Source organism: Neopsephotus bourkii, unplaced genomic scaffold, assembly GCF_033783945.1.
Source record: "Neopsephotus bourkii isolate Nb327-2 ecotype Australia unplaced genomic scaffold, CSIRO-AGI_Nbou_v1 NB_1053, whole genome shotgun sequence".
Taxonomy (NCBI): domain Eukaryota; kingdom Metazoa; phylum Chordata; class Aves; order Psittaciformes; family Psittacidae; genus Neopsephotus; species Neopsephotus bourkii.
In genome coordinates this window covers 1,290,480-1,307,772 of record NW_026901542.1, presented here as the reverse complement: position 1 = coordinate 1,307,772, position 17,293 = coordinate 1,290,480, and the positions used below count along the sequence as shown (strand labels likewise).

Here is a 17,293-nt window from a genome sequence, read left to right as displayed (position 1 = left end):
CTGGAGAGCTTTCCTAAATCCATTTATGAAGCCGAATGTAGTTCTCTGATTTAATATGACATCAGTTATGATAAATGGCTATGTGTGAAGTGGAAGACAGTTTACGAGTTCTGAGACAGTTACGAGAAGACTGAGAATCTGAGGAGAAGACTGAATGGTGGACCTGCACTCTATCATCCCTGCGACAAGCATTAAGGACCTCTCATATTTTTTTCAGGAACCTGATCCATCACAAAATTTAAGCACATAAATTGATCCAAATCAACACACTTACCTATAAGTGAAATGCTAATCACATGTCCAAGCCCTCTGCTGAATAGGAATCAACTTGATTCTCAAAACACCACAAACTGTGGCATAAATATTGAGAGAAAATCACAGTGAAAATTTTTCCAAAGGTCAATTATCAGTAAGAAGCTAAAATGGGTGGAAAACTTGAAGATTGTGTCATTCTCACTGTGCACTGATATACAAATATTTTAATTAGCATCTTTATTTTTGCAATGAACCTTCCCTTTCTGTTGCTGCTTGCTGTACACCTCTGTATTTCCCTAGCATTTAACACTGCTGAATGTGGCTGTGTGAGACAGTCACTTGGTATCACTCTTCTCAGTATTGATCTGCCTGACAGTGTTGTATCCTGTTACAAATTTTCACATGAGAGAGGGACAAAGTTCTGTTGACACAGCACATGGCTAGATTAACCTTGAATGCTAATAGATGCTGAAGAAGAGAGCCATTGACTCATTCATTATCTTAACTACCACTAACTTGTCAGGTACCGTATCAGCATCTCAAGACTAGAAATCATTTGATATTTAGAAGTAGCTCTTGCACTGTTTTCAGTATGTCACAGAAATTATGACCTACTAGTATGTGAGAAGCTCATGCTCAGAAACAAGATGGTCTGAGAATAAGCCGAAATATCTCTACTGGGCTCGCAGGAAGGCAAACATGACACTTCATGTTTCTGAGCATTATGATGGCAAAACACATTAGAATTATTTATTTACAAATGTCAGACACTGCAGTAGCATGAAATGGTCTTCTGACACCTAAGGAGGGACATGGCAGACAAGGTAAACAGGTATTAAGTATATTAATCCACTTCGTATTTTAGAAGAAAATGTGCATCTCTCTTTAGCAATTGTAAGTAATGCCATATGTTGTCGTAAAAAGCTTTAAATAGTGTAGATTTTGGCCCACAGTTCATAAAATGTGTTCTTGAACCTACTGTTCCAGGGAAAATCCAAACTATATAATTAAAGGTTTGGGGTTGCATTTTTTTTACTCCTCTCATAATCAAGAGGGAAAAGCTGCAGCTGGCATTCCTGGGAAGCTTATGTGCTGACGCAGTAACATGTTGCTGTCCACAAAACTCATGATGTAGCATATCATGGTCTATAAAGAAGAGTCCATCATCCTGCTGTAGAAAAGGCATTGATTTATGCCACCGAGATGCTAAAGAGACATCAATTTCCAAGAACCAGTCAGCACTTAAACAGAAAAAGTAAACACTCCAGCAGTCCCACTTCATATTATATGAAAGGGCTACATTGTATTTGGGAGGGCTGCTTCTACTTTTCTGGACTAAAAAGAGCAGAAGTACTCCTATCCCATATGTGTCAGTGAAGTCCTCAAAGAGCCATGTTGTTAATTACTTAGTTTCTCTTTTGCAGCAAGTATCAAGTAGGAAAAGCTCCAACTCTTGGCAGAGTTAGTTTCTCCACTTACGCCTAAGAATGGAAGAGTACAGTTTGCTTGTCTTCTCAGACTGCTAAAGCAATGCCAGCCAATACCAATTATAGTACTTTTAAATGTATTCATATTTACCTTTTAGATACTTAAACCATTTAGATTATTCTTCCTTACAAACTTAAGTGTTACTTCAAAAGTGACTTAAAAGTCTAACTTTTTGATCTCATGGGAAAGCCAATGCCCATCACATTAGGGAGGAAGGTGAACGTGCAATTGTACACATTCTCCCCACACCAGCCTTCCAAGTGCATAAGAAATACCATCAATTCAGCATGCTGACTAATAGCATCCTCATGGACACATCGAAATAACTGCCCTGCATTGAGGGGCCCTCTGTCTTACTGCTTTTCTTGCTTTGCCAGCTTTCATGGAAGATTGGGATTCTAGTGATTTTTGAAAACACAACATTGTGCACAGACGTGCTTTTGACGTTCATACCCATGGATCATTACCTCATTTGCCCAACCCAGAATACTGTGACTATTGTCACTAGAGTGACAAGCTGCTTTTGAGGTCTGATCTGACCCAAACTCAGGTACTGCCTGGCTCTACGCTATGAAATCCCAAGGTAAGAAGTAGAACAGTTAGATCAGAAATAAAGTATCAGAGGAATACAGTAACATTTTTTGATACTGATTCCTCTTACAGCCAAATGTAACCAAGTATTCACTAAGCACATAAAATATAGGGCCTTTGCAGCTTTTAATTGCTCTTTAGAAGGAAGAAACAAAACAAGCCTATTGCTGCAAAAGACTCCTTTTGGTGCAACGTTATTATATCAGGTGAAGATACTCTTTGGTTCACTTTGGATGTACTAGAAAAAGGAAAAGTTTACAATTCAAAATTAGCAACAAGATATGAATTTAACGGGAAGTCAAAGGCAACTCAGAAGTATGTTGGAGAGAGCCCATATGTCAGGGGAAAGAGGAGAAGAGTCAAATATTACCAGTAATAGGCATGAAATAACTTTTTTGGCAGAGGACTGAAATCACCACAGTGCTCCCTAAAGAGTGGTTTACTTCTCTCATTTGCACTACTCAGAGTGCACTCCAAAAAGCAACCCTTATTATAACTGTCTGTTCTATCAGTGAGCGAAAGGCCAAATTACTTATGGCTTTTTCATCAATTTATACTGCAAGACTACATTTCAAGCACTAATTTACCTGGAAACAAAACATTGCTCCTGTCTCATTGCAGATTATCTCTGCCTAAACCACTGATGCAATGATACATGAATTATTTGCTTCCCTTCAGTCAAGTATGTGCACATTCTCCACTGACGAGAAGTGGCTGATCATTGCAACAGTTCTCAAATTCTGCCTTTGATTATCACAAAGAAAAACTGGCTCAAAGTCAGGGGGTTTATTCCAAGGCAACTCCAAATTTCAAAACAAAATTAAAAATGTGTATTTCAGTTTGGGAAAAAAAATCTTTTTAAATTTCCTACAGCAGGAAAAGAGATCAGTTTGAAAAAATCCCTTAGACAGTGTCAGTATACCTGTCAGCCTTTTGGGCCATATTCTGCACATCTCCAGTCAGTGTAGCTTCAGTTTTTCAGGTTTCTAGCTCCTTGTTTCCCAAATACTTTTAGCCAGTAAGTCTGAAAGCACTTGATGCTCAAATACATGAATTCTGAATACTTTCAGGGGTTTTGGCTGATATCTTTGAACTTGGGATGGACTACGTGTTGATACATATCAAAGGACATTGATCCTAGAAGCTATCAGTTTCTTGGCTCCAGGACACTTAATATAGGAAGTCTGTTTAGGAGCCATGGATTGCAAAAAGCTTGACTGGTGGCTTCAGAGTCACAGATCACTTTGGCCAAAGGCAACTTACAGGGTAGAATCACCTAGAACTGTGGGTCAAGCACTACAGGAGGCAAGGTGAGCCAAATATACTTCCAAATAAATCCCATCTTTTGTCAAAAAGCACTAAAGCAACTTTTTCATATTCTGCTTTCAACATCTGCTCACAGCTAACTTGACTTTTCACTCTGGTGCTTGGTGTGTTTTGTTACTGAAATGAGAACTCATGATCTATCCCTAATTCCCACACTCTATACTGTTGACACTGCCAGTATTTCTCTTGATAGTATCATGTGAAAGAACACATCCTAGAACTTGACACGATCACTCTAATTGTGCTCCTTCCTTCTCTACAGTATCTTTCACTTTTTAACCATACTGTGAACACTTCCAAGCAACCCCCTTGTATTTCATCTTGGTTACTGCAGCTGTGTATTTATCTGGATCCCATGACATTTTAATTGCCAAGAAATACATTCAAAAGGAAAATTTGCTAAGACTAACTGCCAGCAGCTCTAGCACTCACTTGAAATGAGAAACCCTCCAGCAAGATTCAAGTGCTGAGGCAGAACAAAAACTGCAAAATCAGATTTATATAATCCAGATGGGTGCCATAAACAGAAACAGACTCTCTCTAAACGAAAATGGATATTTAATTATTTATACAAAGCAGAGCAGGTCCAAGAGCAAAGAGTGTTTGCGCTACTCAGCCTTGCGATAATACACTGAAAATAACAAACTTGCTCTGACTGTATAACACTTCCACTCTTCTGTATTGGATGATGGTGCCATATCTTCAGAGTTAGTGTTATCTTTGGCTTTTGATGAAAAATGCAAGCACGTATGTACTTCACACCAGAAGATACACTAGCAATTTTCTTTGAATGGGCAACAGTACTAATATAACCTGCCCCTGTTCAAAACCCTTCACACCAAAGGCTCCTATTCTTCTTGCACAATGTAACACAGCCAAGTACAGTTAAGTGAGAGATCAAATGAACACTGCTATGAATACATCAACGCATACTCAAACCACATGACATATCATCATAGCCATCTTCATTCTTCCTATGTCACTTGTGACCCTCACAGAACACAATCTTCCCATGTCATTCTAAGGCACTGCTAGGAGGTGCATTATGGTGCCAAGATTTCTGGTTTCTGGGCACAACTTCAATGTGCATAATACACAAATAGTAGCATTAATCATCTGGTCCTGCCCATGAAGATATTAACTGAACATTTGTTTTCAGTGATCTACTCAACTATTTTACCCACCAATGTCCAGAACTTTTTTGGCTACTGCAGCTGATTATTTTTTTTTAATGTCAACATGGCCAGTGCAAAATCACATGTGTAACATTACTGATGGTATTTGACAGCCCCTTTTTTATTCCCCTAGGGAAAGCACGGTGTTGAATTAAAGTGGTAAGTTTTAATATTGGTGTTATCAGCAACCCTCAAGTCTCAAAAAAAGAAAAAGCCCTTGAAACACGTAATAAATACATTACAAGCATGAGATCGCAACATTTTAAAGGTCTTGGTTTTTTTTCTAGGCATTGGTATATCCTTCAGCAAACTCAGACATGGGGTAAAGAGCAGTGTACAAACTCTTTATAAAACAAAGCAGCATTCTCACTAATACAGAAAACATTCCTGTGAGCTACGGACCAACATGTTCCTTTTTTTGACTCAATAACACAAGCAATACAGGCTCATCATAGTGAAACTGAGGCAATGCCTGAAATGGTAGGCTAGATTAAGCAAGCATATGAATAGCTCACTTCAGATAGGAACTCATCAATTACACAAAGAACTCCCCAGAACACAATAATGTTTTATGAAACACAGTAGAACTAGTTTTGTAACTTCCCCCTCAGAGTAAGGAAGGATCTAAAGGCTACCTTAAAAATAACCAAAACATTAGTACACAATATCTGTGCTCTTCAAACCTCAGTCAATATTCAGTATATGCACAATTTAATTATTCTGCTTTTTAAATTTTCTGATCTCAGTTCATGTAGTCTATACATAAGCAAAATGTTTTCTTTCTTGAGAAGAGCTCTGCTTATGATGGCAATCCAATTCATCACAGCAACTAACACTCAGCATCATTTAAATTGGCATGGAAGTCTGAAAGAAGCTTTATAAATCTCAAAGTTGTTTGGAACAGCTGGAATAGAAACTAGATTTTAACCCTGAATTTTAACTTTAGAAAGAGCTCATTCTCTTTCTTAGAACTGATCCAAAATTTCAGTTGCAAAAATCTTTGTACTTTCACATTAGAAACATGACTCCTGAATGTTTTAATATTTATGGCCCCATCCCAATTTATGAAAGAGTTTACAGTTTGTAATTTAGAGTCAATATATTCAGCAGTGCCCCACTGTACTGTGAAAACCACCACTATATTCTGCTGGTGGAATTTTATAGGTTTTATGAATTTTAGATAGTGTCTATATTATAGAATTTTATGTTTAGTGTATTATGGGCATATTTCCATTCTTCTGGTCATGTTGATCACCTGTGTAAAAATAGATGGTTGATACATTTTTCATAATATAGAGAAAGAATTAATTCCATACACCAAATTAGAATAGACAAAAACAAATTTAAAGTCCAGATCTTTTTGCAAGCTTTTAATTATGGTGCCCATTCTAGTAAGTATGCTTCCTTATAGTTTCATCAGTCACATTTAGTAATTCATTGTATCTGCACAAATAAATGAAAGCCATGCAAACACCATAATTTACCTTGAAATGCATAAAACTGACAACAGTAAGTTAAATGAATTAACATGGGAGGTCATCTTACCTGTCAGGCAGAAGACGAAACCGGGTGTAATAAGGTGATAGATGAAGAACCACATGGTTATCTTCTGAAAAGCTATTACCTCAAAAGGAATTGTGCCTTGCAATACCATCATTCAGAGAGCTAAAAATACCTGAACACAGAGAAAGAAAAAGGAGTGAATAATTCTGGCATAAGGCTTTATCTCATATCACATTTCACTTGCCAGATTATCTGTCTAAACTGAATACTTAAGAGTTAATATAGGATAGAGTCTTTTGAATAATAAATGCATTTTCAAATTTCCTGGATCAAATTAATGATCTCTTTCATTCAGAGAGCACACTGCTTAAAGAGTACTCAGATTTTCCGGTGATAGTAATTAATATGGTAAATGTTAATACTGAATATCCTCTTTTAGACTCACATTCCTAAACCCAACTTCCTAAACTAGATCCTCTCTCTATGCACATTTTGTATTATTACAAATGTTAAAATATTACATAGTTTGCAATAAAATAAGGAAAGTCCAGATCCTATCCTACTTCATTTCAGTAATTATTACATTGCAATTAATGATTTCAAAGTTTCTAAAAAGAAAATTACAGTGCAGATGGAGTACATTAATCTCTCAGGATTCATGTATTCTGTCTAATACATAGTTCCTTTTAATCTTTCAACATACAATTCTTGATCCTTTGGAAAGAAAGTATTAAATTTTATGAGTTTTCTTTTAAATGTTGAATATAATCATTATTGCCATCTCATATTTGAAGTTTTCTCTTTTCCTTAAGGGAGAAACTCTGCCTCTATATATCTTAAAACCAAGCTAAAGAAACATGCAGCTTCTTGTGGATATTCTAAGATTTTAGGACAATTTACTTTTGTAACATCTTTTATTTCATAGAATCATAGAATCATAGAATAGTTAGGGTTGGAAAGGACCTTAAGATCCTCTAGTTCCAACCCCCCTGCCATGGGCAGGGACACCTCACACCAAACCATGTCATCCAAGGCTCTGTCCAGCCTGGCCTTGAAGATGACCAGGGATGGAGCATTCACAACTTCTTTCAATCAGGATATTTTGCTAGCTCTTTTTTCTGGCTGGTACCCATTTTCTTTTTCTTTAGGGCAATGCATCATCATGTTTGCAGTGTGCAATTCTCCTTTTTGTGTAAGGGATTTCTTGCCGTGAATATGTAAGTGCATCCTTTACATCCATCACATCTTGTTCATACTTGTTCTCTTGATTAGTTCTGCTGTAGCACTGGTTAAGTTACAGTCTTCACACAAAGCGAGGCTTTCAGCTAATCACTGACAGAATATTGTTGTATCTCAGGCACACGCTGATAACATCCATTCCTCTCAGTATATTCATTTTGTTACTGTTTCACTATAAAATATGCTTATACATACTTGAATAGCCTTCAGTAACATGCATCTTAGGACATGTTGCATGCTAATATTGCATTGTGACTTTTTGCAGGGTGTAATCATGATGCTACCATTGTCCAGCTTCCCATGCCAAGCACCAATTATTCTGATCACGGCTTCTACCACTTACTGAGACTCTTGCCCTTTCCAAGTGAGAATTTTTAACTGATTGATCTTTTTTTTTCTTATTTTTTTTTTCAAATGTTTAAGATTTTGTTTTAAAACTGCCTTGTTTTCCACTTCCAACACCAAGGAAAAGGCAGTTTTGAATTTCAAAACACATGTACATACCTGTCTCCCTAAGTATGCTCATGATAAATAATGCTCTGATTAACAGCGAGCCTTTGGTTTGAGGTCCTGCTGGACAGGCCTGTCCTAGTGCAAGTCTCATATCTCCTTGAGGTATCTAAGAAAATGCCTTGGCCATCAGGGCTTACATTTGTCCCCTCTTTCTCAGAATAATGCTGAGAAGATGTTGATTTGAGCATGCCTCGAAGAGTGAGCTTTCTTCAGAAGAGAGCTTCATGGGGTCTTTTTTAAAATTCATATTGTAGGAAAATGGCAAGAAATATCACAAGAGTATTTCAGCTCAGAAATTACAGTTGTTGCACCTCACTTTTTTCCTTTCTTTAGCACATAAGATCTTTAACAAAAAGGTCAAAACTGTATTAGTTGTCATGACCCTAAAACCATGGCTGTTCTAAGAAAACAGTGCTCAGCAAAACACAGACAAGAACTAAACAGTGATATCCAGAACTGAGATTTATTTAGAAATATTCCCTGGAAAATAAAGGCCCTTAAGCTGGCAATGAGTGCATGTGCTTACTGTAGCTGGATCCAGGGGAAGATTTTCCTAAACAGCTTTACTCTCCTGTTTCTGCTGGCACTAAAGTTTTTTCATACTCTGTCAGAGGAAGGATATTCACAACTATTTCAGGCACCCACCTTAAAGAACAAACGTATGAACTACTGTGTCTATAGGATTCCTCCAAAAGACTGTGGTAGTTTAGAACAACAAATTGCTTTGTATACTTTCCCAGCAGCCATACCCTGGCTACTGAACTTCTTGTATTCTGACAATGCCTCGCCTGGAACATTTATTTCCAAGTGACATGAGTTGAATTGCATAGTTAGGCTGCAATAATGCACATAATTAAACAGCAATGAAACAGGAACTCTGTTGGGAACAGCAGTAATTACACAGTAACTCATGGTGATAATAAGTGTGCTCGAGTGCATTGACAGACGAAACTGTTCAGAGTAAACCTGTGGTCTCCCTCTGACGTTACAGGCACAGACAGAAGATCTCTCCTCCCTCTCTTTTGCAGAATTCAGGTTCACTTTTGAAAAGTGACAATGTCCTCTAGCTCTCCAAATATCCCCTTGTGCTGGCTCAGAAAAAAAATGGTTTTAACACCAGTTCAAATTACAGTAAATAAAAATTGTGTCAGTAAATTCTATAAATACCACATTTTATTCAGATACAAAAATATCCACCCTGCTAGGATAAAATCCTTCCCTTGCTCTCACTTGTTTCGGCTGAGTGGGCTCTGTGTATATATAGCACATCCATCCCTCCTGATTTATCTCCGCTTGTGGATGGGAAGTGAGGCTGTTTCACATTGTTCTGTTGAATTTTGGCAGAGCTGCCTGCTTATGTGATGAGACAGCATGCAGGTTACTGCCTGTGTGTCTGAAGTGGTATGGCTGTACATGATGTTACTACCCAGCTGCCCAAGAAGGAGTCTCGGCATGTTTGAAGCAGCAGCACTCGCGCCGGAGGCACCACTGTGAGCCGCAGCTCTGATGTGGCATTATCTGCTGCCTCTTTTGCTTTTACAGCTCTCAAGCTTTTTTCTTCACAGAGTGAGGATATTGCTGCCTAAGTAAAAATAATTCCTGAACAAAAGGATAGACATTAGTACGACTTGCTTTTCTTCCCTCTAAAAGCAGGGTGACTCCAAGCCTGGGCACACTCCTTTTAGTCTACACAGTACACCTTCCTCAGAACAAAGCATCATAATTTAGCACATGAGTAAGACCTTTTTAAAATATGTAATAAAATGAGCAGGCATTTAACTGCAACTGTGTCAAGTTTAATTACGATCTAATGCTCATTAGCACATTTAGGTCCCTTTCGACTGTTCACTTTCCGAAAAGAGCCAGTCACCGCTACAGGGCCTTTGCCTTGCTAGATTCAAGACAACTCCTCCTGGTGTCTGGAGTGCAATCCTCCCAGAGGAGGTGGGGGAAAACTGGGACATCAGCTGCTGAATAGGAAGCACGTTCAATTTTGAACACAGGGACCTCCCAGAACACTTCCAGAGGCTTTCAGTGTCTCATGATGCTTCGTTAGGATGAAAGATGTTCCCAGATACAATGGTAGATCTGCCTCTCTATACTACCCAATCGCTAATCTCGCAAAATGCACTTTAGGAAAATGTCTGCATTTTCTTCCATATTCTATATGGCTTTTTTCAGGTTTTCACCACACACTTTGGCCTTCACGGAGGAAAAAAAGACACTTATTTTACAGCTATGAAAATAGGCAGTGTTTTCCATCACTTAATCAAAACATGTAGATGACATCATCATCTTGGAAGGACATGAAGCATTCATAATGTAGACACAAAAAGAAATCAGAAACAGCAGGTAATGGAAGTCAGCTGAATAAAGATCATATGAAGATCAGATAAAACAACAGTGCAAATAGACTATATAATCCACTAAATTTGAAATCAAGAAGGGGTGGGAATAGACAAGGGAAAGCAGAGCAACAGTGGGGGATATTAAAAAGGTGAAGAGGAAGCAAAGAAGCAGAATCAGCATTACAGAAGACAGCAATGTCATCTGGGACACGGAAGTGATGTGCAGGGAGAGCAGAAGCTATAAACCAACCCAAAAGGGCACTTAGAAAGACAGGGAGTAAGGGAAAATGATGAAGATGGAGCTGTAGGTAGAGGAAGGTGCATGAGGATTAGCAGTCACCTCTTGCCAATAAATATCAGCATTTTCCACAGAAAGATCTTTCTTGAAACACCCTTGCCATGGCTTTCGTTGTGCAAGCAGTGTAATCACTGAATCAGCCCCTGACATCTCAGGGCTCCTCTCAGGACCCCCACATGCTTAATGGGAAGAGAGGGGACAAAGGAAAAAGTTTAAGAGCTCTGGTTTGGTACACTTAGCTAGGAGAGGCAAATCAAGATGCTTGTTATGATTCTCACTTCCTGGTATATTATGATAATTATACATATTCAAGCTTTAGAATTTGTAGAGATTCTGTCCAGATTAGCCTATAAATAGATACAACAATCTAGAAGAAATTTATTGTTCTCCACCCTTTCTCAAAACATGAATATATATATAATTGCAATAATTCACTGGTAAATTAACACAGTGGCAAGTTATAATCAAAGCCTTTTAGGAGCCACACAATACTTCAACCTAATCTGTGTTTTGTATTTGTTTCTACTTCAGGCTCTTTTAGTGATTTTAGTACACATCTAATTGCTTGTCATCTTGGTTTTCTTAAAAGAGTTGGCGTTTTTTGGTATGACAACTAACTTCTCACAAATCTTATTAGTTGCTCAGTATTTAGAACTACCAAGAAACTTTTGAATGTAGCAAAAATAATGATGTACATTGCATATTATTTATGGTCCTTTTCTACATTTAATTCATGCCAGACTATGCCATTAGAAAGGGCACTACATCTTATTCGAAAGTCCAGCTTCTCAACTATTACTCACAATCCCCCTATTTACTTCCAAAACTAGTACCTTAGCCACTAGTATTTACTACTCTTCCCTATTACGAGAAAGGTGTAAGACAGTCAAGTCCATTATCTCATTACAGTGGTCTGGATGACTGTAAGTTCCAAGCCAGCTCTGCTCTTATAGCACTGCTGCATCTACAAATTTTAGATGCTAGCTGGCTAGCATTTAGAGTCCAAAAGTGGCTTCAGTTCCCTTCACAAAGTCTTTTGAACTCTTCATTTCCTTTTGATCATCTGTGGATTTTGTAATTATGCTCTTTGTTTTTCCCAGATCTGTTCAAGTGGAAATGGAAGTTCAAATCCACTGCTCCCAATATTACCCACTGGTCCAAACAGTCCTCCACTAACAGTCATGCTTCTAGTATTTTCCACATGATCATATTTGAAGAATATAGCTACTCTCTCTGTTTCACATGAATGAAAGCCAACTAAGAAGCCCATCAATTTGATGGCTCATAAATAGGATACTATTCTTGAATAGAATTTACCCTTTGAGGGACAACATCCTGTAACATAACAACCCTGAACCTGGAGCAAGAAGCAGTCTAATTCTGCCCCACCCCTCACCCCAATTAATGATTTCTTTTTTTTTTTTCCATTGCTTACAGGTGATAATAAGCAAATAACTAAAATCCAGAATCAGATCATCAATAAATTCAGACAGGCTAAATTAATAAGTGATTCTACCACTAATGGACAATTCAACCGGCTCTATATTTCTGTATTGATGCTTAATAAAGACTGACTTGGAAACATGAGGAACCAATGTCTCAGATGTGATAAGGATGCTAGGGCTGTTACAGGCCCAGTTTCAATGGGAAACCTTAGCTTTGGAGTGCAATACAAAACTTCCATTCTTTTAAAAATATTTATAAATACACTTTTTGTGCCTTCTTTTCCACTTAAACTCTCACGTCAGTATGCTTAAAAGAACTAATATCCTGGCACACTGATGATCTGCAATATACTATGGCCCAGAGTTACCTATTGACCCCTGCCTGTCCCCCTTCTTTGAAAGCTGTGATTTCTCTCCAAGAAGCAAACATCAAGTCAGTAAGTTCCTTCTCTAGACATGTTTTGAGAAATGCTTTTTCCACTTGAAAGCAGTAGTGCCTATTCTACAAAGCAAGAAAGCATAGCACCTATATCAAAAAAGAAAAACATCAAGTAAATTTGCAAAAGATTGCTGTAAGATACAAAAGGTATCAGGGATCTGAATGGGAACCTTACTATTACAAGATGTTTGCTTTCTGTGGCCATTTTCAAATGCAACATTTCTTCAAGTAGGACAACATGCAGGTAGTTAATCACGCTGTGAATTTAACTCTCCTGCTTCCTTTATAGTTATACATCAAAGAATTCAGACCTCAAGAGTCAGTTATTTTTTCAGTCAGTTGCTCAGTAGGCACTTTGGCTTTTTTTGTAGGCAATTAAGAAGCCCTATGGGACTTTTCCTTGCTTTCCTGCTACATCATCCTTCCTATTTTCATTTTTTTCACTCTTTGTTTTGTCTTTCTGTTATTCAGTCCTCTCAGATAGTTCATGTAACTAATGAGATGGCTTAGCTTTGTTATTTTCACCCATCAATTCATTATTAATCAACACTAATTCTTTTCCCTACAAGTATTTTATAGCAGTCACACATCTATCTCATCTTGCAGTTAATCAACAACTCTATTATGAAGGGTCATTTAGCATTGCTATTATAAACATATTTTATTAGCAAAATTAGGCATTTTCTAATTTGTGGTAAGCCCAACAAATCCCAAAAACCCAATACAGTTTTGTTACTTTCCTTGAGTCACTGAGCTGCAAAAAAGTTTTGTTTTGAAATACCTTCAGATAATGAAGTGCTGCTTAGTGGTACTTAAACACTGTCTTTAATCATCATGTCAGCAGCAAAGGGTCAGGCAGCCAGTCCTGCAAGTCCCTGTTCACACCATTTGCTCTATCAGCAACTGGCTGTTCTTTCTTCTAAGGTAATAAATAAGAAAAAGCTCACATACTGCTGCCATAACTCACAGGCATTACTCACACTTTTCTGAAAGCATGCTGCTTTGCTGCTTAAAGACTGCCTGGTAAAAAAAATCAGCAAAAGAAATCAATAAGCCTCCTGCCAAGCGCTGAGCATCACACACAACAGCAGAGTTCCTACACTTACAAGTAGCCTCCATTTGTGTCTTAAAACCCAATCAATTTAATTTTGACTCCAAGATAACCAAACACACCCAAGGGCCTAAAACCAACATGAAAAAAAAAAAAAATCAGCCACGAGTACAAGTAAATATCCATAATTAAAACTGGGCATTCTTTCATATGATAAAGAGGGTTTTATTTTTGATACTTAGGCCAACAACTTTCAAGGGACAAAACCCATTAACTTCTCCAGTAAAATTAAGTGTATAATTGCTGTTACCTTGTGAGTATGTAATCTTGAAATTAAATCTTAAATAGATTGATTTATGAAAAAAAAAGATAATTTGAAAAATTCAAAAAGATTATATGAAAATCTTTATCACACTTTTGGCATTTTGTACCTTTTTTCACATATTCTTGAACTTAGTAATGCCTTGGTATTCATCAGTCAATGAAGATATTGGAATGAATGGTGTATTCAATCAGTTCATAGCAGATGTATTTATATACATAAAAATCTAACACTTTGTCCATTATATCTGTAACTCAGTATGCCCTATAACATGCTTCCTATTGTACAGCCAAAGACAAGCTCAGTGGGAGATTTCATCTTCAAACTGCACGTTTCCTAGCAACTCTCCTTAAATCAGAGTAGCTTTTTTTTAAATTTACATCAATCACTTGGAACTGTTGAGAATGCTTAAAAACATCTCTTTCATCCTGTGAATAAACGGCTCGAATCAGACTAGCAGCTGCAAAAAGGAGAGAAAGGGAAAATCAATTCAATGTTTACTAGAATTTGCTGTTGAATTTTGGAATAATACATTATTTGTGCCTTTTGGTTTTAGGCTTACACATTTCAGAACAGATATTGGTCAGATCCATGGGCATTCCTTACAGGTTTGAGCTGCCATCTACCATTTCAGAAAGCCTTTGTGTTTTAAAGACTGCTTTTCAAGGATACTTATGAAGTAGACTTACTTTTATTCTTAAGATTGTGAAAGACTAATGATGGTTACTCTTGGTTTCATTAGCTATAACTAAAGCATTGTTTCTGTAGTCTTCAGATGTAAAAAAAACCCAAACAAATCCAAACCAACCAAGCAAACAAACAAAAAACTTTTTTTTTTTTTTTTTTAAAGCATAGTTTATTGCCTGCTACTTATCAGTTGATACTTTTCACCTTGTATTCTCTATCAACCCCAGTACAGCCTCAGGGGCACACAGTACCTACAGCTTCAAGCTGACAGAGGGTAGTTTCAGATTAGACATTAGGAGAAAATTGTTCCCTGTGAGGGTGCTGAGGCACTGGCACAGGGTGCCCAGAGAAGCTGTGGCTGCTCCATCCCTGGCAGCGTTCAAGGCCAGGTTTCATTGAGCTTTGAGGAACCTGGTCTAGTGGAAGGTGTCCCTGCCCATGGCAGGGGGTTGGAATTGCATGATCTTTAAGGTCTCTTCCAACCCAAACCATTCTATGATTCTATGAATTAGTAGGTCTGTAAATAAAGCTAAAAGAGAGAAGCACTTGATTTTATACACCCAAAATCATCCTGCTTTGCTTTTTATTCATAAATATCAAGGAGAAAAAAGTTACACAAAACCCCTAAAAGGTATGTGACAACTAAATGACTGATCTGTTTAAGTACAGGATGAACACACACAGCAAAATCACAGGAAACACTCATCACTTTGCAGGACTGAAGCCTAGAAAAAGGTGTTTTGAAGCTCTTGTTCTAAGTTTATACTGTTGTGACAAAAAAATACATTTTGATATGTAAATAAATACAGCTTAGACAAGTCAGCCATAAAGCCATTTCTTTTTAGTTATCAAAGTTGCATCAGTAAGTAACTCCATTCCAACAGACTAATTTCAAATAATTACAAATATTTCAGTTGATAACTATTCTTTTGAATATAACATCCAAATATATTCTTTAACAGATGCTATTTCAGTATAGTGATAAGCCAACAAATCAAAATAACCTCATTTAGAAGGTGTTGACTTCAAAGTAATGCTGTAATATCTTGCAGCAACTTCATGTTCTTCCAAGCAATAAAACAAGAGTCCCTACAGACTCGGTTTCACAGCTGCTTGCAGGTCCTACACAGCTATTCTATATTGAACGCAGTTTTGATATGGACCTGGAAACATTCACACCAAGGAACCCATGGTTTCCAACACAGCGGCTTTGCCTGTTTAGGAGCTCTTAACAAAACAGGCATAATGAAACTGCAGTAATACATATCTGAAAGACACGATCCTTTCAAAGCTTGCACCCTACCTGTTTTGATACAATCTCTAAATCAGAAGTATCAGATGTAGGATCTAGTAGCATTGGGTTCTTACTCCTGTTTTTAGTACTAAAGAGAGTTCAAATGGTACAATATCCATTGTCTTTGCTTACTAAAACTTGATCAGACTTTGTGAAATCTACTGAAATATTACTATTTTCCCCTATTGTGTCCTAAATGTATCACACTTTGGCCAAAGAGTAATGCTTCTTAATTCTTGATGGCCAGCTGTTGGATAAAAAAGTAATTATTATATTTTAATTTTCCAATTAATTTAGATTTTTGGGGGGTTATTTATGATCAAAAGTACTCAACAAACAAGGTCGGTCATTTACATTGTACTGTCAAGTACTCATGGAACATTAGCTGTTCTGATTTTTCATAGCCTGGCCCCACAATTGAAGGGTAATATATGAATTATGTAAGGAAAGAGAAAGCACATCATCACCTGCAGACACTGTTGTACCCAGTAAAAGACAAGTAACCAGTATATATTCTATGATTCTATGATTCTGATATCCTAGGTGCTACAAATCTGGAACATCCACATATTAATGTCTTTAATGAAAATAAATTATAGATGCTTTAATCTATTAACTTTTACACATACTTTCTACCATGCTTACCTTCCTCCTTCTTTCCTGACCTCTTCCCAAAGTGCTCAACTTTCCCTAATTTCCTCAAATACTCAACTGAACTAATTTAACTGGAGAGGCATGTAGAGCACCTTTCACATTCAATATATCTGGGGGAAAAAAATAAAATAAAAACTACCTCCCTGAAGAACCTCTGAAATGACAACAGAAGAACTGACAAAATGTTACTCACAGTAATCAATATCAGAAATTGAAATATCAACCTTATTTTCATTGGCATCTTTGTGCTTTTGTACTGACAGGAATGAGAATACAGTCCAGCATGCTTTATTACTACATTTAAAAAGGCAGTGTGAAAGATGCTATTATTTATACCTACCAAAACCTGCTGACCACTGATCTATGATCTGCTTATGCATCTGTCAAATGTATCATTCTGGCAACACAAATTTGATCATTTGGTCTATTTCTCAAAATATTATAATAAAACAATTTTTAAATGCACAACACTTGCACTGTAGTATTAATTATGTTCTGAAACATTCTGAGAACTTTGGGGGGCCCTCATTTTGACAAGAAAATTTTCTAATTCTTATTATAGTACCGACAATATGAAAAATATCTTCTAATGGGGGCGATGCCTGCAAAATATTTGATATACGTATCAATATACAAATGACATAGAACACATACACAGCTTCTGT

At 37.2% G+C, this 17,293-nt stretch overlaps 1 protein-coding gene across 1 annotated transcript in view; it reads right to left on the bottom strand.

Moving 5' to 3' along the window:
* The window catches only part of CNTN1 (contactin 1), a 239,509-nt gene that overhangs the window by 84,067 nt on the left and 138,149 nt on the right, over window positions 1-17,293 (bottom strand). Inside the window, exon 4 of the mRNA XM_061361173.1 lies at window positions 6,381-6,510. Within this exon, the coding sequence (XP_061217157.1) occupies window positions 6,381-6,492 (112 nt within the window). The 5' untranslated portion in view covers window positions 6,493-6,510. The remainder of the gene's footprint in view (window positions 1-6,380; window positions 6,511-17,293) is intronic.